Source organism: Schistocerca gregaria, chromosome 7 (assembly GCF_023897955.1).
Source record: "Schistocerca gregaria isolate iqSchGreg1 chromosome 7, iqSchGreg1.2, whole genome shotgun sequence".
Lineage (NCBI taxonomy): Eukaryota > Metazoa > Arthropoda > Insecta > Orthoptera > Acrididae > Schistocerca > Schistocerca gregaria.
Genome location: NC_064926.1, coordinates 436,966,707 through 436,991,975, shown reverse-complemented (window position 1 = coordinate 436,991,975; position 25,269 = coordinate 436,966,707). Strand labels below are relative to the sequence as shown.

At 42.0% G+C, this 25,269-nt stretch overlaps 1 protein-coding gene across 2 annotated transcripts in view; it reads right to left on the bottom strand.

Moving 5' to 3' along the window:
• The window catches only part of LOC126281536 (gamma-tubulin complex component 2-like), a 189,084-nt gene that overhangs the window by 130,532 nt on the left and 33,283 nt on the right, over positions 1 to 25,269 (bottom strand). For both annotated transcript variants that reach the window (XM_049980587.1, XM_049980586.1), the window contains exon 5: positions 11,140 to 11,283. In XM_049980587.1, coding sequence (XP_049836544.1) covers positions 11,140 to 11,283 — 144 coding nt within the window. The remainder of the gene's footprint in view (positions 1 to 11,139; positions 11,284 to 25,269) is intronic.

Here is a 25,269-nt window from a genome sequence, read left to right as displayed (position 1 = left end):
TCTGAGGGTAGAAACATTGTCGTTGAATGGGGACGAATGTATTGCTTCGGAGATCTGTTTGTGGACAAGGTCTGCAGGATAGTTGCGGGAGAGGAAAGCACTGGTCAGGTTATTGGTGTAATTGTTGAGAGATTCGTCACTGGAGCAGATACGTTTGCCACAAATACCTAGGCTGTAGGGAAGGGAGCGTTTGATGTGGAATGGATGGTAGCTATCAAAGTGAAGGTACTGTTGTTTGTTTGTGGGTTTGATATGGACAGAGGTGTGGATGTGAGCTTCAAGATGAAGGTCAACATCCAGGAAGGTGGCTTGGGTTTTAGAGAAGGACCAGGTGAAACTCGGATTCGAAAAAGAGTTGAGGTTATGGAGAAAATTAAGGAGTGTTTGTTCACCATGAGTCCAGACCACAAAGATGTCATCTATAAACCTATACCAGGCCAGGGGAAGCAGCTGTTGGGTCTTCAGGAAAGCCTCCTCCATGTGGCCCATGAAGAGGTTGGCATAGGACGGAGCCATCCTGGTTCCCATGGCCGTTCCCCTGATTTGTTTGTAGGTCTGGCCTTCAAAAGTGAAGTAATTATGGGTGAGGATGAAGTTGGTAAGTGTGATAAGGAACGAGGTTTTTGGATGATCTTCTGATGGGCGTTGGGAGAGGTAGTGCTCAAGGGCAGAGAGACCATGGGTGCGTGGAATGTTTGTGTAAAGGTATGTAGCATCTATGGTGACAAGAAAGGTTTCAGGTGGGAGAAGGTTTCAGGTGGGAGAGGAGTGGGAATGGATTTGAGGTGTTCTAGGAAGTGGTTTGTGTCCTTGATGTAGGATGGGAGTCTGCGGGTGATAGGTTGGAGGTGTTGGTCTACCAGAGCTGAGATACGATCTGTTGGGGCTTTGAAGCCTTCTACAATAGGACGGCCAGGATGGTTCTCTTTGTTGATTTTGGGTAATAGGTAGAAGGTAGGGGGTACGTGGCTCAGGTGGAGTAAGTCTATGGAAGCCGTTGTGAGGCCTTGTGAGGGACCTTGGATTTTTAGGATTTTCTGCAGCTCAGTCTGGATGGAGGGAATGGGATCCTGGGTAACAGCTTTGTAGGTTGAGGTGTCAGAGTGGACGCAGTCCTTCTGCCACATACTCCACACAGTCAAGTACCACAGTTGCGCAAACACAGTGGACAACGCTTAATCGCAAGGACTCAATATAGAGTCACCCTCCGATTCACTCTTGACAGAGGTGCTTTTTCTAGTGAAGTACTGAGGAGAGACAAGGTCCTCGCTCTTTGAGTACAGTGGACAACGCTTGAAGGAACATTTATTCCGAAAGCTAGGAACGTAAATTTTCGGTTGTTTTTTGTGTATCTACCGGCTGTACTGAGCTGAGGTAAGTACTGGCCAGCCCCTCTATCTCTTTGTTAGTATTTGAGCTTAATTTATGTTTCTCATGATTAATAGGGGAATTTTAGTTTGATATCTCACACCATACCATAGCCACAGACAATAGGTCACAAAGCAGCATCTCATGTACAAAGCAACTATTAGTCTACAGTCAGTTTACACTCCACAAAATTGCTTCTCTACATAATAGGACTTGGTCAGGAAACGAGTCTGCGGACTTAACAGACCTTGAAAGATAGTAATTATATGGTCATATGGAGAGAATAACTTTGAATATGATCCTTAGAGGACACTTGGGAGGAATAGCAATGAAAAGTCTCAAGTAAAGGCCTAAATGTTTTGGAGAAAACTTCACAAAGTCCTCTGGAAGAAGAGCAAAAATTGAATAATGTGTGAATAATGTAGCAAACTGAAAACTTTAGTTAGAAGGGACAAAACACACCAAACTTTCTTAAGTGACAAACCAATAGCAATGATGAAAAGAACAATTCTCTATATCGCAGAATTGTGTCTCTGGAGTCATTCTGACAAAATTCACACAATAACTGAAGCTAAATTCTACCAAGTGCTGCTGATTCAATGTTTGTAAAAAGTAAAATCAAACAATGGAAATCCCAGGTTGGAACAACAACAATATAAGGAATATAATAGATTGCTGCTTACTGTAAAGATGAACAATTGAGACTGACAAACTTGCAACTACTGGCTAAAGCCTTCATCAGCAATGAAAAAACGCACGCGCACACGCACACGCGCACGCGCACACGCGCACGCGCACACGCACACACGCGCACACGCGCACGCACACACGCACACACACGCGCACACGCGCACACGCGCACACGCGCACACGCGCACACGCGCACACGCACACACGCGCACACGCACACACGCACACACGCACACACGCACACACGCACACACGCACACACGCACACACGCACACACGCACACACGCACACACGCACACACGCACACACGCACACACGCACACACGCACACACGCACACACGCACACACGCACACACGCACACACGCACACACGCACACACGCACACACGCACACACGCACACACGCACACACGCACACACACTGAAGCACCTCATGCACAGTCAGTCACCACCACCAGCAGTTCTGACCTGAATTTGCGGCATGAGATGCTGCACCAACAATCCAAGTGGTCACATAGCTGTGTGCTGTGAAAAAACAAGATTATTGTGATCATGTAATGTAGGCTTTCATGGCTGGTATTGTCTTCACTTAAAACTTCAGGGCTGATAGGCCACGGTCAACATATAAAACTCTCCCCTGACATTTCGTCTCTGAGTACAGGAGACATTCTCTGAGGTAAAGCGGCAAACTGCAAAGATAACTCGAAGAAGCGTTGATTATATATGCAGAGTGGACGGCACCACTGTCCATGACGTGGCATCAGCTGCGAGACTGTCTCTGGAAATGCCAACATTCTCGATTGAAAGTAATCAATTATCACGCTTCTAGTGCAATGCTGACATCCAAATTTTATCCAGTTTAGCACCTTCCTCTTTCCTGTTAAAATTATTACGGTGTTTATCAGTCTCAATACATGCATGCATAATAATGCGAGGTTTTAGATATGACGCTTGCCTCGCTGAATTTTATTTCATAATTACCTTCCTGGTAAACATGTCCTGCTATGGCCAATTTATCAGTGTCACCCAGGGGGCAATTCCTCTTATGTTCAACAAGACAGGTGTTTACACTTCTCATTGTGGTACTAATATAAACCTGTCTACAACTACAAGGAATTTTATATACCCTCGATGTAGTGAAAGGATGTCATGCATCTTTTGCTAATCTTAAATATTCTTCTATTTTCTAAGTGGGCTGAAAATAATTTCTACCCCATACTTGTTTAACACTTTCCCAATGCAATCTGTGACCATTCGAATGAACAGAAGAAAAACCTTGCCGTTGGGCAGCTGTTGTTTGTCGTTGCTCCTGATTCTCTGCCTAGAGCAAGGTGCTCAATCTATCTCCTTGCTAGATAAGCCATTCTTACTGAATGTCAACCATAGATGTTCAATCTCATCCTTTAAATAAACAGCTTCACAAATTTTTTATGCCCTGTCTACCAAGGTTCTTATTACATCTCTTTTTTGTCTAGAGGTGGTGGTTTGAAGCTTTATGCAAATAACGATCGGTATGTTGGAATTACCAATCTCACAGCTGATACCATGTGATGGACAGGGACACCCTCTGCACTGCCTATATAATCAGTGCTTCCTTGAATTCTCTTTGCAGTTTCTCCACTTTATCTCGGACGACGTCTCCCGCAACTGGAGACGAAACATCATGGGAGAGTTTTATACACTGACCACAGCCTATCAGCACGGACGTTTTAAGTGAAGAAGATTGTTATGACCACTCGGATTGTTGGAGCAGCATGTCATGCCACAAAATCCAGTCGGAGCTCCCAGTGGTGATGGCTGAGTGTGCATGAGATGTGCTTGCTTGTATGAATGTGTGTACATTTTCTTTGCTGAGGAAGGCTTTGGCCAATAGCCACATGTGTATCAGTCTTATCGTTGTGCCTGTCTGCAACTCAACAAGTCATCTTTATGGTGAGTGGCATTCTAATTTATTTCTTATATTATTTGTGAAAAGTTAATCAGGAACATTATATTGTATGTAAATACTTTTGGATAAGAGGAGATCACTCACCAAAAAGCAGAAATTTTGGGTAGTCCATGGATACAAAAAAGAAACTTGTAAGCTTTTGAAGAAATCCATTTTCAAGCTGGATCTTGCATTTAAATGAGTTGAGTACATTGTGATGGGTTTTTATCATGTATGGTGGGTACAGGGATGACAGGATTACTGTCTATTAGTCTGTGTCTACTTGAGCTCTCTCATATTATCCATCTGCATCTTTTCTTATTTTGTCCCGCTCACCTTTGTTATGCTTACACTTCGCCAATTCCAACCAATACGCTCATGTGCAACTTTTTTAACACCTTTTAACACTGACTGCAGCCATTACAACAGTGTCACAATACTTCTATTTACCATTCATCCACCAGACCGCAGTTACGAGGTGGAATCCAAAATTTTCAGGAGTGGTACTACCATCTGGAAAGCAGGAGTAGTAGATCTTCGCACTGCTAGGGGGCGAGAGCTGCACATCTGATGAGTCAGTGTGCAGAGTGGCATTCAACTGGGAGGACATGTTGTGTGTCCTCAGTGATTTCCGTAATACTCTGTGTTTGGTGTGTGGCGATTTTATGATGGATCCGTGAACAGAACAGCAAATGTGTATCAAATTTTGTACAAATCTCAGGAAAAGTGCTACATAGACCCTTGCAATGATTCAACAAGTGTTTGGGGGACAGAGCTGGATTTACAGCTATGACCCAGAGACAAAGCAACAATCGTCCCAGTGGAAGAGCCCGGGCTCTCCAAGACCCAAAAAAGCAAGACAGGTGAAGAGCAAAGTGAAGAGTATGAGCATCGTTTTCTTTGATACCAATGGAATTGTGCAATAAGAATTCGCCCCACCCAACCAAACAGTGCATTCCACGTAATACTGTGACATTTTGCGACAGCTCCGTGAAAATGTGTGGCAGCCCAAACTTTGGCATCAAGGGAACTGGCTGCTGCATCACAACAATGTGATGTCCAGGGCAGGTCAGGCCACCAAGCAAGGCAGCCACGCACCCCACAGGTCATAACAGATGATGCGACACCCCTTCAATCCTTCAAGGGGCCGAGAGGGCCAATTTTCTGCACTTCACAGAGAGGATAGGGTTAAAATGTAAAACCAGATCAGCTACTTTTGTGTTGTCAGCTAGCACCAGAGGCAGCCAATCAACAAGCTTAACATTTTGCCATAAGGTGATCAAACTAGGAATTTTAGTAGGATGTGGGTTACCATGAGATAGGCAGGACACCAAGAGTGTGGTGGGTGCTCACGTCACTGGGTGTGGCCAAAGGTCAACCAAGTGTGCCCAATGTGAAGCACACAGAATGGTAAATTCCCAGTGAGAAGCATGAAGGGAAGAATGGCACAGGGTTGTGGACTGTTTACTGCTCACAGTTTGTTCCGAGAAACCAGGGCGCACCAAACCACGCTCCTAACCAACAACTGACTGCGGAAACTCAACCAAAGGTCTGATTCCAGTAAACCATCTCCATAGCAAGCAGCCTGCTGGCCAACTTGGCCAATAGGTCAGTATATTCATTCCCTGGAATCCCAACATGACCTGGGGTCCACAAACAGACTTACTGTCCAGCTTGATGGGGATCAGAAAGGAGATCCTGGAGAGTCACAACTGATGGGTGTCTAGGGTAGCACTCATCAATCGCCAGAAGAAGACTATTAATGGAGTCATTGCCAATTAAGAACATCTTGCCAGAGCAAGAACAAACATGACAGAGGGATATAAATTCTGCAGTGAATACACAGGGAGCGCCATTCACTGCAACCTACATGTGTGTAGGCAAAACCCAGTCATCCGTCGACCATAAGCTATCACTATATACCACTTCCGCATCAAGGACGGCCAGGGACAGGTGGCAAAAAACCATGCGGTCAACAGAGTCTTTCAGTCGAAAGAGTAGGTCAAGACAGGTCTACGGATGGGGTGTACACCATAGAGAAGTAAGTGATTGCTCCCTGTCAAGAGGCAACAGTGGATGAAGTTGAGTTCAGAGCAAAGAAAGTATATGTGATCGTGACACTAGTCATGGGCCTCTGTTGTGGAAGGTTGATCCCCCTGCCAAGGAAAATGGACACGACAGTTCATATGCTCGGGGAGCAGCAAATATGAAAAGCTTTGGTGCCTGATTCATAGTGGACGGGCCCAATCTTCCAAAAGTGGGCTGTTAACAGGGCTGATCTGAAAGGCATTTGTGGCAAGTTGGACCTCACAATGGTGTATCGCATCCAGCATCCACAATGCTGAAGGTAATGCCAAGTCTTATGCCAGATTCCCATAATCAAGACAGGAAAGGATCAGAGCTCTGAAATAATGCAAACTTGAAGAGCGGTCTCTGTATGTCGGCTGGGGTTACTGAGGCAGCAAAGAGCATTAGGGTGTGACCAGCACGTTCACTTACACTAGCAAAGATGGGGAAGTCACATCAACTAGACATCAAAGACCAGTACCAGAAAGTGATAGGACTCCATCACATTAAGCAATTGGTCCCTGAGGTAGAGTTATGGTTGTGGGTAGGTGGTACGATGGCAACAAAAGTGCATAAACATGTCCTTGCAATTGAAAATTGGCAGCCACGACAGAGCACAGGACTGCACCTTTAGTATGACACCCTGCAGTCAGCATTCAGCAACACCCACGGTTGAGGAACAACAGGGAATACTGAGAAACAGTGGATCACTATGTCTAATGTCAATACGATGGCTGTGGTTTTCTCTGCATAGGTGTATTGATACCTCCACGACGTGGAGTGCCAAGGGACTGGCAGAATGCAAAGGCATCCCAGTCAGCAAAGTTGAGAGTCCATGTATGTAGACGGCCAGGCAAGAGATGCTGAGGGAGGTGACAAGGTGACTGGAAAATGATCACTAACATGTCATCCTCTCCAATGGATAGAAGGGAAAGGTCAGAACTGCAAACGGAAAGATCAATGGTCAAATAAGATCTGTATGCCACACTGCATTGTGTGGGGGCACCGGTATTCAAGAGACAAAGGTCGAGCTCTGTGAGAAAAGTTTTGATGACCTTTTCATGGTCAATGGTCATTGTTACCCCCCAGAAAGTCCTGTGGGCCCAGAGGTCCTGTGAGCCTAGAAGTCATCCAAATTGAGGAAGGATGGAGGGGGGGGGGGGGGGGGGGAGGAGAACTGTGAAATCAGTGCAGACAATGTGCTCTGGAAGAAAGATACACATTACAGACAGTAAATTACAGACTTCCTCACACATACAGCCACAGCTTCCAAAGTTGTATTGAGGAGTACTTGTTCACTGTAGACAGAATCCAGCATGTATATGTAAACTCTGACTGATGTTCTGTCGCAGTCAGCTTGATTCTTAAAATAGCACAGTAACAATGGACTGTAGGTGTCTGCTTTGCTAGGAGCCAAGTTTCATAAAGGGGGATGCAAAAGGCAGGGGAAATGCATAAGAGACATCATAGCTTAACCAGGTGGAAAAAATAACTGCTACAGTTCCACTAGAGGATCACGCTATCAGTATCCTGTGGAAGCACGAAGGAATCGAGGACACAAGTCAAGCCTCAGGGCCACGTGTTGCGAGGATATGGCATCAATAAACTTTGGTTCCAAACCAACATGTGTGGGGAGTAAGGGACCACAGGTGCCACCACATATGCTGCCTTGGATACAGAGACAAGACAGGTGGAGTTCAGTGCATGGGGGCCACTGGAACGTCTTCCTCCTTTGAAGTCTTCTTCCTGTCCTCCTCTTTAAATGATTTTGTGTCTGCAGGGGCTGGTCTGTCAGTTTCAGAAATGGTGGAGGAAGGCCAAGCCTTACAATCAGCAAGCTATGGCTCCTTGAGGCACTCACTAGTACCTGGTTGCAAATCAGCAGAATCCTGGAAGGGAAGTGTCCGAAGAGGCACCTTCCTGATGAGAGATGCCAAGTGTTGAATTGAGGAATTGAGGATCGACGTCCCCGGTGGGTGGTGAATCAATGCTTCTGAAGTGGATGTGGAGAAAACAGTATGAGCCCCCCCCCCCCCCCCCCCAAACCAACAGTGGAGTGGGTGTAGGTGAGCAGCCCCAAAGACGCGACGTGGAATGCAAGTAGGGTGCAGGTACTGTCGCTAGTAAGGATGCCATCACCGTAGCCATACCAAAAATCACAGTCATACGAGCAGGATGTAAACGATCATATTTCTTCTTGACCTCCTGATAGGGGGATCGGTCAAGAGTCCTGTATTCTTGGATTTTCTTTCTCTTTGGAAGATGGTACAGTCTGGTGAACAGGGGAAATGGGGGAGGGTCACAAGGAGCATTCATGCACAACTCATGTCCACAGTCCCTAAGCACATGACTGATGTTACAATACTAATCTCATGCATTTCGTGCACTGTAAGGGATGAGGATCATAGAGTTTCACATAACACTGAAACACCATCTTGATCTTTTCAGACAGTGAGTCACCTTCAAAGGTGATTTATCTGCTACAATGAGAACTCCCTTGCCCAGTATGCTGAAGGGCTCACAAAAGTCTTCACAGATGTGCACCCCCCCCCCCCCTCCCCTCCAACCCAAAAACAAGTTCACAGATTTCTCTATGGTATATCCTCGAAGGCCTCCCACCACCCCGAAAAACCAGCTACAAAAGAGCACCCATCCTCATCATCCAACACTACCATGGACTGGAACATCTGGACAATACCATTCATCATGGCTTTGATTATATCTCACCATGCCCTGAAATGAGGGACATCCTACCCAAGATCTTCCCCATCCCTCCCAAAGTTGTGTTCTGTTGCCCACCCAACCTACACAACATCCTAGTCCATCCCTATGCCACTCCCACTCACAAGCCCTTGCCACAGGGATCATATCTCTGTGGTAGACCCAGGTGCAAGACCTGCCCAATCACCTATCCAGCACTTCCTACTCCAATCCTGTCACAAGACTATCCTAACCGCTCAGATGCTGGGCCATCTGTGAAAGCAGTCATGTCATATTCCAACTCTCTTGCAAACACTTCACAGTCTTTTATGTCTTTATGACTATCTGTCCACCAGGATGTATGATCACTGCCAAACTGTTGGCAAGAACAAAGTTGACCACCAGCAGCTGAATATAACATACTCAGTTTCAATTATTGCTTCACAACCCAGGAAATCTGGAACCCTCCCTCCACCACCAGTTTCTCTGAACTACACAGGTGGGAGTTATCCTCGCAACACATTCTTTACTCGCATAATTTTCCTGGTCCCAGCCTCTGGTATTCTACTGTTCCCACACCTTCCACACAACAGTTTCCCCTTCCTCTATCCTGTCACCCCCTCCCACTTCACATCCCTATATATCTCCAGCTTGCACCACTTGCAACCAGCTTCGGCAACCATGCAGCACATGCCTAACCCATGTACCTGCCACTTCTCCCTCCCACTTTTCCAGTCAGCCTCTCTTCAAGACATTCATCACCCACCTTCATTACCTCTACATCTACATCAGTGATAGTCAACCTGGTCCCAAGCACCCACTAGCGAGTGTTCTAGCTTTCATGGTGGGTGGCAAGCGATGTGGATTTTAAAAAGATTTTCATTAGATTTCCACAAAATTTTAATGTTAAACACTTGGAAAGTAATTATTATTATATGCTTTAACTTCTTGTAAATTTGCTTTATAAATTTTATAATGTGGACTTAGAGAGTGGTTAGAAAATTTTACTACTAAACACAAAAGTGGGCAGTACATACTAGAAGGCTGACTACTCTTGAGCTGTATCTACATCACATAGGTACTCCACAAACCACCATACAGTGCATGGCAGAGGTACCCTGTACCACTACCAGTTACTTTTTTTTGTGATCCACTTGCAAAAAGAGTGAGGAAAAAATGACTATACACCTCTGCATGAGTAAATTTCCCATATCTATTTTTCGTGGTCCTTACACACAATGTATGTTGGCAGCAGTAGAATTGTTCTGCTGTCAGCTTCAAATGCCAGTTCTCTAAATTTTCACAACACTGTTCCTCGAAAAGAATGTCACCTTCCCTCCGGGGATTTCCATTTGAGCTCCCAAAGCATATCCCCAATACTTGCATGTTGTTCAAACCCACTGGTAACAAATTAGCAGCCTGTCTCTGAATTGCTTCAATGTCTTCCTTTAATCCTACCTAATACGGATCCTAAATACTTGAGCAATACTCAAGAATAGGTCACACTAGCATCCCCACAGTCAGTCTCCTTTACAGGTGAGCAACAACTGCTAAAATTCTTCCAACGAACGGGCGTTGACGATTTGCCTTACCTAACACGATCCCCACATGCTGTTTTCCATTTCATATCGCTCTGCAACATTATGCTCAGATATTTAAGCAATGTGGCTATGTCAACATGACTCCACTAATTCTGTATCCGAACACTGCAGTCCTCCCCCCCCCCCCCCCCCCAATTCATCCCAGTCTCCCCCCTCTCGCTCCCTCTACCCATCCCACATGACACAGTTCTCAATGCAACCTAGTCCACCTGCCAAAATGCAGCACTGATGTTCCTGCCAATGATGTAATGCTTCTATTTTTCAGTGAATGGTCTCCTTTAATCCGAAAGTATTTGCATTCCATCAGACTTCCCTATGACATCTGCTATTATACTGAGAGTAACATATGAGGTGGCACACTAGTACAGTTGGACAATGCCAAGAGTGGGATTTGCCAACATTTCTAAAAGGCACCAACCCTTCAAACCCTCTAAGTCAGGATGGCTGAATTGGTATTTGAAACCTGCTACTACCGAATATGAGCTGTCTGTTTTCAGCAGTGTAACCCTACATTTGTTTCCAATGTTTTAAGCCTACAAGATAATCCACATGTACAGATTACAATGAGTACAAAATTTCACGTACAAAAACAGTTTAATTTCAGTACATGCAATAACAAATAATTCACTGTAGCATACCAAATTCCATATGAGAAAAAAGTTCCATAACAGTGAAGACATTTGCCTCATCTTCAAACACCACTAAATGAGCTAAGTATATGCATTTAAAGATGTATGTGCAATTTCTGTGATTACTAACTCTGAAAGTTAACAATAGCTCTTACCCACACTTGGAGTAATGCCAAATGTCCTAGTGGCATATGGGCTCTCTAGTTTGTCGGGTTTAATACAGACACCTTCAAGACCTTGTAGCACACACAGAATATCTTGTATCAATATACTCTCCTGTGAAACAGCAGGTATAACACCTAAAATAACAAATGGAACATGTATTTCAGATACAAGTGATTGAAAATGGACACGTAGAAATAAAACATAAAAATAAACATCAGGCATGAGAAAATTAAAATCTCTCAACCATTACATAATGACACACAGTTTAAAATGAATTGCATGTCACCGTGATACAAGCTACTTACAGTCCTTATAACATCACACAATTTGGTAGCTACGGAGCACACCTAGTATTTTAATTGGCATCTGAATACCACTGGCACTCAAAACTTTAATAGTGATGGGTATTTTGGTGGAAAAAACTTAAACATTAATATGCGCGTGAAAAATGTACTTCTGGAAAGAGAAAATTCTCAAGTTTTTCATGGTTCCCACTAGGTAGCAGAAGTGTGTGCCCACTTCAGTTCTAGTAAAAATTGTGTCACAGCAACAGAAAGCGTATTGTGTGCTATGTTTTGTGCACTTCATGTCAGTAATAACTGTTCAGCATGATTTTTGTATGAGGTATGGTGTGGATCATCCAACAGCACAGAGCATTAGAAGCTGGCATGAACAATTCAGAGAAAAAGGTTGTTTGTGTAAAGGCAGATCGCCGTGCCATCCAAGAGTGTGTCACACAAATGTCTACTGCATCTCCCATAGTTCCACACGGATTCCACAGAAATCCGTTCACTATGCAGCTCGACAACTCAACATGCCCTGATGTCCGTCTGGCATGTGTTGCATCAAGGTTCATACATGAAACCATACAAAACTCAGCTATTGCACGCGCTTCGAGAAGGTGACAAACAAAAACGTGAGGAGTTCTGTAATTCCATTGTTGGTGAGATGGAGGATAATAGTTTTCTTCCACACTTGGTGTTTATGACGAGGCAACATTATATTTAAATGGAAAGGTGAACCATCATAATGTAAGAATATGGGGTACAGAACAACCACATTAAGTTGTACAACATGAGAAGGACTCTACAAAATTTAATGCGTTTTGTGCAGTTTCACAGGAAAAGGTGTATGGTCCATTTTCTTTGCCCAGAACACTCTTTTAGGAAGTAAATATTGTGATATTCTTGAGAACTTTCTTTTCCCACAGTTGGAGATTGGTTCGAACAACTTCATTTGCCAACAGGATGGGGCACTGCCACATTGGCATCTGGAGGAGTGGGAATTTTTAAATCAATGGATTACTGAATGATGAATTGGTCACACTGGACCACCTTGCCTTACTGTATGTGATTATTTCTTGTGGGGATTTATAAAAGACTGTTTGTGCGCCTCCATTACCAACAACAATAAATGAACTGAGACATTGCATAACAGCAGCTGTGGAAGCTGTAGCTGAAGACATACTCGCTGCAGCCTGGGAACAATTTGAATACTCCACTGACATATGCCGTGCATCTCAATGGGGCATATTGAACACCTATGGGGGGAAAAAAGAAAATTAAAAAAACTGTTTGAGTTTCCTGTTCATAAAAAAAAAATAAAAAATATATATATTGCATATGTTTATTAGTTTCAGAAATACAGAATAGCCAAATCAGATGATTTTTTTATATGCCCTGTATAAACATGAAAAATAAAGATGTAGAATGTTAATATCATTTGTTTTACTTGAAAAGCACTAAGAGTTTTCACATAAAAAAAAAATCTGGAAGAATTATTGTTCAGCATGGCCTTGTAATACAATATGCTTTCATTGGGTTGCCTGCCTCTGTAGGATAGGACATGCCTGTGAGAGCACTGGAGTAGGTGGTGATATATGGGTGCAACTGGCAAGTCTTGCATGTGGATCTTCTACAGGTTATGAACCTCGTGACAAAGGGTTAGAATTAAAAGCAATGTGAGAAATAATATTTCTTAGATTGAGTGGACACCAGAATATGATTTTGGGAGGGGGGGATGAGAGTTGTATTTCTGGACGCAATAAATATTCAAAGCCCTGTCAAAGTATATTATTAAACTGTTTCAGTCTGGGGTAATACTGAGTGATGGGGTGGGCGCTTTTCTGTAATTAGTTCATGGGGATGGTCAAAGGATTAGGAGCTTCCTGATGCCACAATTAAGAAATAATTTAACACCCTTTATATTTGTCAATGTCTGAGCGGCTGCAAACGCATGTCCATATGTAACGAACAACTTTCAGCTAAAACTACGATGCACTGTGTAAGGAGTGCTCCATCTTCGATGTAATAACGTATTGATATTTTACTCCTTACTTAATTACTGGCTTCTGGAACTTTGGGGGCCAAGTACGCCTCTTCTATGATGGACAATTGTCTTGATGTATAATGACAATGATAGCCCAGCACTAGTAATTACATGCTGTCTAAGCATGCCAAGCAGGATTGATGTTGAGCTTCTGTACGGAGCAGACATGCCACAGCACCACAGAATTTGGTAGAAAATGGAATTAATAATCAAAAGTGTTCCATCAGTTTGTAGAAGAAAAGTATTTCAGTTATCTCACAGAAAGACGCACAGAACTGAATAAGAATTAAGTGTCATACAGGGTGTTTCAAAAATGACCGGTATATTTGAAACGGCAATACAAACTAAACAATCAGCGATAGAAATACACCGTTTGTTGCAATATGCTTGGGACAACAGTAAATTTTCAGACAGACAAACTTTCGAAATTGCAGTAGTTACAATTGTCAACAACAGATGGCTCTGCGGTCTGGGAAACTCTATAGTATGATATTTTCCACCTATCCACCATGCGTAGCAATAATATGGCGTAGTCTCTGAATGAAATTACCCGAAACCTTTGACAACGTGTCTGGCGCAATGGCTTCACATGCAGATGATATGTACTGCTTCAGTTGTTCAATTGTTTCTGGATTCTGGCGGTACACCTGGTCTTTCAAGTATCCCCACAGAAAGAAGTCACAGGGGTTGCTTTGGGCTATCCGAAACATACAGGAGGCGGCATGGATTGGTCTCCCTATTCGCCAAACATGAACCCCTGTGACTTCTTTCTGTGGGGACACTTGAAAGACCAGGTGTACCGCCAGAATCCAGAAACAATTGAACAACTGAAGCAGTACATATCATCTGCATGTGAAGCCATTGCGCCAGACACGTTGTCAAAGGTTTCGGGTAATTTCATTCAGAGACTACGCCATATTATTGCTACGCATGGTGGATAGGTGGAAAATATCGTACTATAGAGTTTCCCAGACCGCAGAGGCATCTGTTGTTGACAATTGTAACTACTGCAATTTCGAAAGTTTGTCCGCCTGAAAATGTACTGTTGTCCCAAGCATATTGCAACAAACGGTGTATTTCTATTGCTGCTCGTTTAGTTTTTATTGCCGTTTCAAATATACCGGTCATTTTTGAAACACCCTGTATATGAGAAACACACATTGTCATGGAGAAACATATTGATAGTAGAACGTAAATGAAAGGGCTTCTAAGATCACCAATTACCTGCTTAACTAATGGGAAAAATGCATCTTGGCAATTGTTTCTTTAGTGTGAATGTGAAACAAGCAGAACTGTTGAATGGGACTGGTGAGTGCAAAACATTGTAATGGAAGTGTGATACATATAAAAGTAAAAATAAGCAAAAATAATTAGAGTTGCACCCCCCCCCCCCCCCCCCCCCATGAACCATAGACCTTACCATTGGTGGGGAGGCTTGCGTGCCTCAGCGACACAGATAGCCGTACCATAGGTGCAACCACAACGGAGGGGTATCTGTTGAGAGGCCAGACAAACATATGGTTCCTGAAGAGGGGCAGCAGCCATTTCAGTAGTTGCAGGGGCAACAGTCTGGATGATTGACTGATCTGGCCTTGTGACGTTAACCAAAACGGCCTTGCTGTGCTGGAACTGCGAACGACTGAAGGCAAGGGGAAACTACAGCCGTAATTTTTCCCGAGGGCAAGCAGCTTTACTGTATGGTTAAATGATGATGGCGTCCTCTTGGGTAAAATATCCCAGAGCTAAAATAGTCCCCCATTCGGATCTCCGGGCGGGGACTACTCAGGATGAAGTCATTATCAGCAGAAAGAAAACTGGTGTTCTACGGATCGTAGTGTGGAATGTCAGATTCCTTAATCAGGCAGGCAGGTTAGAAGATTTAAAATGGGAAATGGGTAGGTTAAAGTTAGATATAGTGGGAATTACTGAAGTTCGGTGGCTGGAGGAACAAGACTTTTGGTCAGGAGAATACACGGTTATAAATACAAAATCAAATAGGGGTAATGCAGGAGTAGGTTTAATAATGAATAAAAAAAATAGAAGTTTGGATAAGCTACTACAAACAACATAGTGAACGCATTATTGTGGCCAAGATAGACACGAAGCCCACACCCACAAAAGTAGTACAAGTTTATATGCCAACTAGCTCTGCAGATGACGTGAGAAATTGATGAAATGTATAATGAGATAAAAGAAATTATTCAGGTAGTGAAGGGAGATGAAAATTTAATAGTCATGAGTGATTGGAATTCGAGAGTAGGAAAACGGAGACAAGGAAACAGAGTAGGAAAACATGGATTGAGGGAGAGAAATGAAAGAGGAAGCCGCCTGGTAGAATTTTGCACAGAGCGTAACTTGATCATAGCTAACACTTGGTTCAAGAATCATGAAAGAAGGTTGTATACATGGAAGAACCCTGGAGATACTAGAAGATATCAGATAGATTATGTAATGGTAAGACAGATTTAGGAACCAGGTTTTAAATTGTAAGACACTTCCAGGGGCAGATGTGGACTATGACCACAATCTATTGGTTATGAACCGTACATTAAAACTGAAGAAACTGCAAAAAGGTGGGAATTTGAGGAGATGGGACCTGGATAAAATGAAAGAACCAGAGGTTGTAGAGAGTTTCAGGAAGAGCATAAAGGAACAACTGACAAGAATGGGGGAAAGAAATACAGTAGAAGAAGAATGGATAGCTTTGAGGGATGAAGTGGTGAAGTCAGCAGAGGATCATGGAGGTAAAAAGACGAGGGCTACTAGAAATCCTTGGGTAACAGAAGAAATATTGAATTTAATTGATGAAAGGAGAAAATATAAAAATGCAGTAAATGAAGCAGGCAAGAAGGAATACAAACGTCTCAAAAATAAGATCGACAGGAAGTGCAAAATGGCTAAGCAGGGATGGCTAGAGGACAAACATAAGGATATAGAGGCTTATCTCACTAGGGGTAAGATAGATACTGCCTACAGGAAAATTAAAGAGACCTTTGGAGAAAAGAGAGCCACTTGTATGAATATCAATGGCTCAGATGAAAACCCAGTTGTAAGCAAAGAACGGAAAGCAGAAAGGTGGAAGGAGTATATAGAGCGTCTATACAAGGGCGATGTACTTGAGCACAATATTATAGAAATGGAAGAGGATGTAGATGAAGATGAAATGGGAGATATGATATTGCGTGAAGAGTTTGACAGAGCACTGAAAGACCTGAGTCGAAACAATGCCCCGGGAGTATACAACATTCCATTAGAACTACTGACAGCCTTGGGAGAGCCAGTCCTGAAAAAACTCTACCATCTGGTGAGCAAAATGTATGAAACAGGCGAAAAACCCTCAGACTTCAAGAAGAATATAATAATTCCAATCCCAAAGAAAGCAGGCGTTGTCAGATGTGAAAATTAGCGAACTGTCATTTTAATAAGTCACAGCTGCAAAATACTAACGCGAATTCTGTACAGACGAATGGAAAAACTGGTAGAAGCTGACCTCGTGGAAGATCAGTTTGGATTCCGTAGAAATATGGGAACACGTGAGGCAATACTGACCCTACGACTTATCTTAGAAGCCAGATTAAGAAAAGGCAAACCTACGTTTCTAGCATTTGTAGACTTGGAGAAAGCTATTGGCAGTGTTGACTGGAAAAATCTCTTTCAAATTCTGAAGGTGTCAGGGGTAAAATATAGGGAGCGAAAGGCTATTTACAATTTGTACAGAAACCAGATGGCAGTTACAAGAGTCGAGGGGCATGAAAGGGAAGCAGTGGTCGAGAAGGGAGTGAGACAAGGTTGTAGCCTCTCCCCGATGTTATTCAATCTGTATACTGAGCAAGCAGTAAAGGAAACAAATTAAAAATTCGGAGTAGGTATTAAAATCCATGGAGAAGAAATAAAAACTGAGGTTCGCCGATGACATTGTAATTCTGTCAGAGACAGCAAAGGACTTGGAAGAGCAGTTGAACGGAATGGACAGTGTCCTGAAGGGAGAATATAAGATGAACATCAACAAAAGCAAAACAAGGATAATGGAATGTAGTCAAATTAAATCAGCGATGCTGAGGGACTTAGATTAGGAAATGAGACACTTAAAGTAGTAAAGGAGTTTTGCTATTTGGGAAGCAAAGTAACTGATGATGGTCAAAGTAGAGAGGATATAAAATGTAGACTGGCAATGGGAAAGAAAGCGTTTCTGAAGAAGAGAAATTTGTTAACATCGAGTATAGATTTAAATGTCAGGAAGTCTTTTCTGAAAGTATTTGTATGGAGTGTAGCCATGTATGGAAGTGAAACATGGACAATAAATAGTTTGGACAAGAAGAGAATAGAAGCCTTTGAAATGTGGTGCTACAGAAGAAGGCTGAAGATTAGATGGGTAGGTCACGTAAATAATGAGGAAGTATTGAATAGGATTGGGGAGAAGAGGAGTTTGTGGCACATCTTGACAAGAAGAAGGGATCGGTTGGTAGAACATGTTCTGAGGCATCAAGCGATCACCAATTTAGTATTGGAGGGCAGCGTGGAGGGTAAAAATCGTAGAGGGAGACCAAGAGATGAATACACTAAACAGATTCAGAAGGATGTAGGCTGCACTAGGTACTGGGAGATGAAGAAGCTTGCACAGGATAGAGTAGCTTGGAGAGCTGCATCAAAGCAGTCTCTGGACTGAAGACCACAACAACATATATAATAGAGTCCAGGTAACATATTAAAGACATTCTTTGTCATTGATAAGCACAAAGAAAAAAATAATACGTGAACATAGCCACTGACATGAGTAAAAGGAAGTACATGCTTTTATATTCATACCCCTGATGATATCTTCCCTATCACACATTAAAATCTCCAATACGTAAACACTGATAATTTAAATGCTGCCAACTTCTTTCGTGCATACCGATCACTTGCTATGGTATAAATGACATACACAAGCAACAGTGTTTCTTGAAATTGCATTGAAGGACATGTAAGTTTACACAGTTAATTTGCAGTAATAAGAACATTCTAGGCAGCAAAAACAGGCCAACTGATAGGCTGACAATGAGGTCAGCTGGGGAAATCAAATTATCGAAGTAACGAAATCTGTAAATAACGTTGTATATTGGTGTAGCTATTTTGGCTACTTTTCTGTGTAACTTCGAAGTCATTTGCCACCATTAACAGAAAATTTTAAGTAAGTTCCTAATTTTTAATTTATTCGCTTTGAATACATACAACTTTCGTTATTATACAGAAACTATATTTGTTTTGGCTGTACCAAGAAAAAGAACACTAACGGGTCCGAGTGAAACACACAGATCTAGACAGACACAATTTTTGGGTAGACACAATAACAGTATTGGGGACATTCACAATAATGCAACTGTTTTATTGAACAATAAAATTAAGTGAGCACTCAAGGTTATTCTACACAATGTTTAGAGTCACAGTTTCAGTTTGATGAATTTACAATGCAGATATTGCAATGTGAAATATTTCACATTAGAGGTTACTGTATGTGATACAACAGCATTCCCACAGTGTTGTTATACAAGGATGTTAATTTGCTGCATTAACCAAAAATGCAAAAATACTATGAAGTATGCACTTCAAATGATCCAAGAATTGAAGAGAAAAAAAGAATTATTGAAATGATATTCACAACTACAATGCAACAATTGCTACGGTCAATTTTTTATGACAGTGCCGCTGCTCTTTAATACAGACTGAATGTACAATCAAATCTGTCACACAACAATAACAACAAAGTAATGCATGAAACTGCTAGTGAATTAGAATGAGCTAATCCTTTTACGTGTTCTTTCACTGTGATGAAAGATTATTTTCTGAAGCGGAAAAGAAAATAGTGAAATCTGTGTGATTATTATGGTTAATGAAAATTTAGAACTCCGGCATTCCAATGATGCAGTTAAAAGTGAAGTGGCCACTATTTTTACCACAGCTGAAGTCGAGCCACCATTTGAAAGAAATACAGATTTGTTTTTTAATTAATCACTGGTACTGTCAAAACCATCTCTGCTTAAGAGTCTTCACTGGGTCCATTAGCATATCCATTGCTATTTTCTACTTGATTCACTGATTGGTATGCTAATTTGTTCCATAATACACCAAATACATTCACTACAAGACAGCCCAGAAATGAAGTTACTACACTGCAATATGCATGCTACTGCCCCTGTGTAATAAGTAGTGTAACACATTTATTTCTTTGCCAATTTCAGGTTAAAAAAAGTGGAATTTGATGTGGGACATAGTAGAATATTTCTGCTTTAGTCCCTATGGTTTCATGAAGTTCCGATAGACGGCAGCACTGTGTGTGCCTTCAAAATGGTGTCTGTAATGGAGGTGTATTCCAAGCAGACAACTGTCATTGAGTTTCTTTTGGCAGAAAACCAGAGCATCACAGTTATTCATAGGTGGACAGGTGGCTACATAATGTCTGTGGAGGTCCGACAGTGAACAAAAGCATGGTGAGCTGTTGGAAGAGCTGTCCATCATCATCATAACAAGGTTTTGCAAATCTGATCTCCCACGTGCCAGCCATCCAGCCACGCATGGCTGTGACTCCTGAAACGTTAGAACATGTGGACACACTTCTTTATGTGTGTATGTACTACATGATGTACCTACAGAATCGTATGGTACCTGTAAATCCATTGTTTAAAATGCAGAGATATTGTGTATGACAATCAGTAAATTTTGTTACTAATTGACATTAATACAGTTAATTACAAATTTGTAAATGTCACACTGTAAACTAAGCAGAGATGTAAAATCACATAACAAGGAAAAGATCAGACGGAGCAGGTTGGATATTTGCAAACATCAAAGTAATTTAATCTTACAATCACAGTTGTGTATCTGGTTAGCTTAACCAACTGATTGCCATGGGCAAAGCATCGATTAAGTCCTCCATGATTCCTCCAAACTTTCTCATTGGTCTTTCACATATGATGTGCATTAGTGATTGTTTTTTGGCTCCACAGTCAAACTGGGGGTTGTCAGGTATTTTCCACCTTTTTAGTGTTTCTTTGGTTCACATGTGCCCAGTTCTGAAGCAACACAGTACTCCATATGTTTCTGGGGAGGTTCATTCCTGGGAGGGGCGGAATGGAATTCATTTTTGGCTTTCGCTCAAGTGTACAATAGTAATTCCATTGTTTCTTCCACACATCTTGTAGGTTGAAAGTTGCTGGATGTACTCTGTAGTGCCCTCCCACACTGGCTTCTGAGACTTCAGTCAAGTTCATGATAAGCTATTAAGTATTTTGTGCATTGGTCTTCTCCAGTTCATGGAATCTAGCATATTGGCATTGAAGAGATGGATGCCCTATATTAGTAAGAACTGGAAGCCAGGGTAAGGGTGTTGATTTTAATGTTCCAGATCTCAATCTCATTTTATCGTTCAACTGAACATCGAACCTATTAATGTGGCTGCTTCTACCCCACCCAGGACAGTAACTATCAGCAACCAGGTACAAGAGTGAGTGACTGTATGGCCATTGTTAGGGAGTCTGTGCTGGCTCTCCAAAATATGCTGGCTAACTTCCTAATTACATTATTCCTGCTTTTTAATTTCTGTACATGATCTTCAGAAGTTTCTTATGTATACAGTATCTATCAAGAGTTATTCCCATATATTTGGGGAAGTGGCTGTGCAGCAGTCTCCTGCCACAAAGCTCCACATTCAACTTCCTGTTTGCTTGGCAGATGCTGCAATGGAAAGCGTTGACTTCAGTTTTACAAGTGTTCAGGCAGAGTCTCCATTTTCTGGAATACTCTTCTAAGTTCTTTAGGTCATTGGTAAGTGTGTTTACCTTCTCCGAACATCTTATCCTGAGTTGCTATTGCTAAATTGTCAACGTAACCAAACTTTTCAGGTCTCATGTCAGCCATGTCGCTGGTGTAGACATTAAATAGAAAGGAAGCTAAGACTGATCCCTGAGGTAGGCTGTTCTTGCTCTTATATGATTTGCTTTTGTAATGCTCCAGTGACACCCTGAAATATCAGTTTCATACTATGGTTTACATTAGTGCTACAAAACCAGTGTAGGGGATGTTTTCTCTCAATTTTAGCATCTGTCATCAAGACAAGTGGTATCATACGCTGTGGGCTGGTTGACGAAGGCTACTGACGTCTTTATTTTCTTCTGTAAATCCGCTTCAATGCGTGACATCAGTGCCAAGACCTGGTTGCAGCAGTTTCGTTTCAATCTGAAGCCTGCTTGGTGTTGTGGAGTTACGCCATCAATGAAATGGTATATCCTCACACATAGGAGCCTTTACAATAATTTGTAGCATACACTCAGCAAGGCTATGGGATGGTAACTCACTGCATCCACAGGCTTCACTGGTTTAAGAATGGCAAAAGTGTGAACTATTTTGAATTGTTGAGGGATGCCAACATTGTTCAATACGTCACTGAAAAATTTAAGTAGCCAGGCATGGGCTCTTGGTCCAAGGTGTTTGAATAACTCAGGAAATATACCATCTAATCCCACCATCTTCCTGGTCATAAGTGATTTTGTAGCTTTAGTTACATAATTTGTTGTAAAGGGCAAGAATAAGTCTGGTTCCTAGGTGGTTTTTTTTTTTTAATGCTATATCTAGTGGAACATTCTACGCGTGTACTTTTTATGTGAAAAGCTATTCGAGAGGGTGTTAATTCTGGTCTTCCCTTCCAAGACGGGCAGCTCGACGTACTGATGCCCCCCCCCCCCCCCCTCCCCCCGCACGCACTGTCCCCCACCCCTCCAAATGTTTCTGCAGAAAAGACCAGGCCTTTCTACTGTTTTGATCAAGTCTGGATTTTTTGTGATTCCTGACCATCTTTCTTCATAAGACTGGTCAATAGCTTCCAATATCTTGTCTTTGGTGTCTGAGTTGCTTGTTCCTTCAAAATCTTTACATTAGTCTTAAGCTTCTTTATTACATCAAGGGAGATACTCTTTTCTGTATACCTGATGAATGTGACGATTTGCAGCTGCTGTTATTAAGCCAACAAATCTGCTATAGTTTCCTTCCTTTGGTAGTATTCAGTGCACATTCATATCCATGTCTTTCTTATAAAGCTCCCAGTTTGCCTCACAGAAGTTGCATCGTGGTTTCAGGGTTGTTGTAAGTAAGTGGAATTGTATGCTGATGTTGAGTAGTGCTGGTTGATGTTGGGAGTGGGGGAACCCATAAAAGCCCATCCTTGAATATGGCATGGGCTCCTTTACAGTATTAGCAGTCACCAGAGGTCTGGGTTTGTTTCACTTTGCCATCTTGCTGATCTACAGGTTTTAATGGCTTTGGCACCACAGGTTAGGTGTAGATTGTTTCCATCCATCCAGTCTCTCAGTATTTCACCACTGTGAATCTTTTACACGTATCCCCAAACTGTGTGGTGACAGAAGAAATATTGTGTTGTTTCTGACAGGGATATTATTATTATTACTATTATTATTATTATTATTATTATTTCTCTTTCCTGTCTCAGACGTTATGTCTGGTTAAAAATGGAAAGTGACACGGACCTTGATCAAGTGTGACTTCCTTTTAACTGTACGATATATGTTACATTGCATTTAGGAACTTTCGGGTAATTGAACATGTATCAATAATTACAGATTTCTGTAGTTGTATATATACGTTTGGATGTAGCTGTATTGCGTTGATGTACTGGTGGATATTGTGTGGTATGACTCCTGTAGTTGATAGTATAATTGGTATGATGTCAACTTTGTCCTGATGCCACATGTCTTTGACTTCCTCAGACAGCTGGATGTATTTTTCAATTTTTTCTCCTGTTTTCTTCTGTATATTTGTTGTATTGGGTATGGATATTTCGATTAGTTGAGTTAATTTCCTCTTTTTATTGGTGGGTATGATGCCAGGTTTGTTATGTGGTGTTGTTTTATCTGTTATAATGGTTCTGTTCCAGTATAATTTGTATTCATCATTCTCCAGTACATTTTGTGGTGCATACTTGTATGTGGGAACGTGTTTTTTTATTAGTTTATGTTGTATGGCAAGTTGTTGATGTATTATTTTTGCTACATTGTCATGTCTTCTGGGGTATTCTGTATTTGCTAGTATTGTACATCCGCTTGTGATGTGATGTACTGTTTCTATTTGCTGTTTGCAAAGTCTGCAATAATCTGTGGTGGTATTATTATTATTATTATTATTATTATTATTATTATTATTATTAGGGACATTATAATTATTAGGGATATTGTCGCAGAAGAGGCTGAGGGGCGCAGTCACTTTGGTGTGGTGGTTGTGATGCTGGACTGTTGCATGGAGGGTAGTGAGTTCAAAACTCATCTTGACAGTAAAATTTTAAATTCTATATTTTATTCAAGTACATTCTAGAAGTATCCACAAATGTCAATAATCATTGTACTGGAACGTTCTGTAATTGTATATATACTGTATGTGCTCTGGCCAGAGGCAGTCTGCTCCGTACTCTTGTATGTGCAAGTGCTGAATAAACCTCCATTAAGAGAAGTTAGTGTTTGTCATTCATCGAATTACACCTTCTTCTACATGACATTATTCTGGTGGAGGCACCGCATATTGGAACTTCTGATAGCGCCCATTATTGACAGCACAGTGCTCCCAATAGTTCACATTATCAATGGCACAGTGGCTCCCATCAGACCGCGCCAGAGCCGACGTTTACGTGGCAAGAAACTGAGTTCGAGCCACGTTTAACGGATCGCAATCTATCGGAGACAGAACAAGAAGAGGACATTACGATGACAGCAGCTGTGTGCCACCATATGAGACATCCTTCTGGGTTCTCTGATGACAATGGCGAAGATCCAAACAAATGGTGAGGGTATATGAGCGTTTAGCCAAATTTAATGAATGGGATGACACTGTGTGTTTGGCCAACGTATTTTTCTACTTGGAGGTCACTGCCAAACAATGGTATGAGAACAACGAGGAGAAGTTCACAAGCTGGGAAGTATTCCAGGTGGAACTACGCAAGTATTTCGGTGACACACAATGACAGAAGTACAAGGCTGAAGATAAATTAAAGTGCAGGGCACAGTGTCCAGGAGAAACTACAGCATCCTACATTCAAGATGTCTTGGAGCTGCATAAAATAGTGCATCCTAGAATGAAGGAGAAAGATAAGGTTGCACATCTCATGAAGGGTGTTGCTGAGGACATGTATCTAACCCTACTGTTGAAGGAGGTTTCGACAGCAGACGACTTCTTAAAATGGTGCCAGTATATCAAGACAATGCATAAAAAAATAATTACACACAAGAAGTTTGAACGGCTTCCAACTGTCGTATTGATGTCTCTGATGGAGGAAGAACCTGATTTCACAAGTGTTCTTCATCAGATAGTGAGAGAGGAAGTTCAGAAGGTATTTCTTCAAGAGTTCTCTGAATGCTTCAATCCACAGGTGAAGAACAGAATTAGACAAATCGACGGTGAAGCACCAGATTAGCACTGAAGACCATCAACCAATAAGCCAGAGAGCATACGGTGTGTCAGCAATGGAACATAGAATAATTCGCGACGAGGTAGGGAAAATGATGAAGAATAACATCATTCAGCCTTCGCAGAGCCCATCATCACCACCAGTGGTTCTTGTTAGGAAGGAGGATGGCAGTTGGCACTTTTGTGTTGATTACAGGAAGCTTAATAGGATAACTAAAAAGGATGTTTACCCTTTCCCATGAATTGAGAATACACTAGATTGTCTGAAGGGGGCTAAGTTTTTTTCAACCATGGACATGTTCTCGGGACACAGGCAAATCAAAGTAGATGAGGCTGATCATGAGAAAACT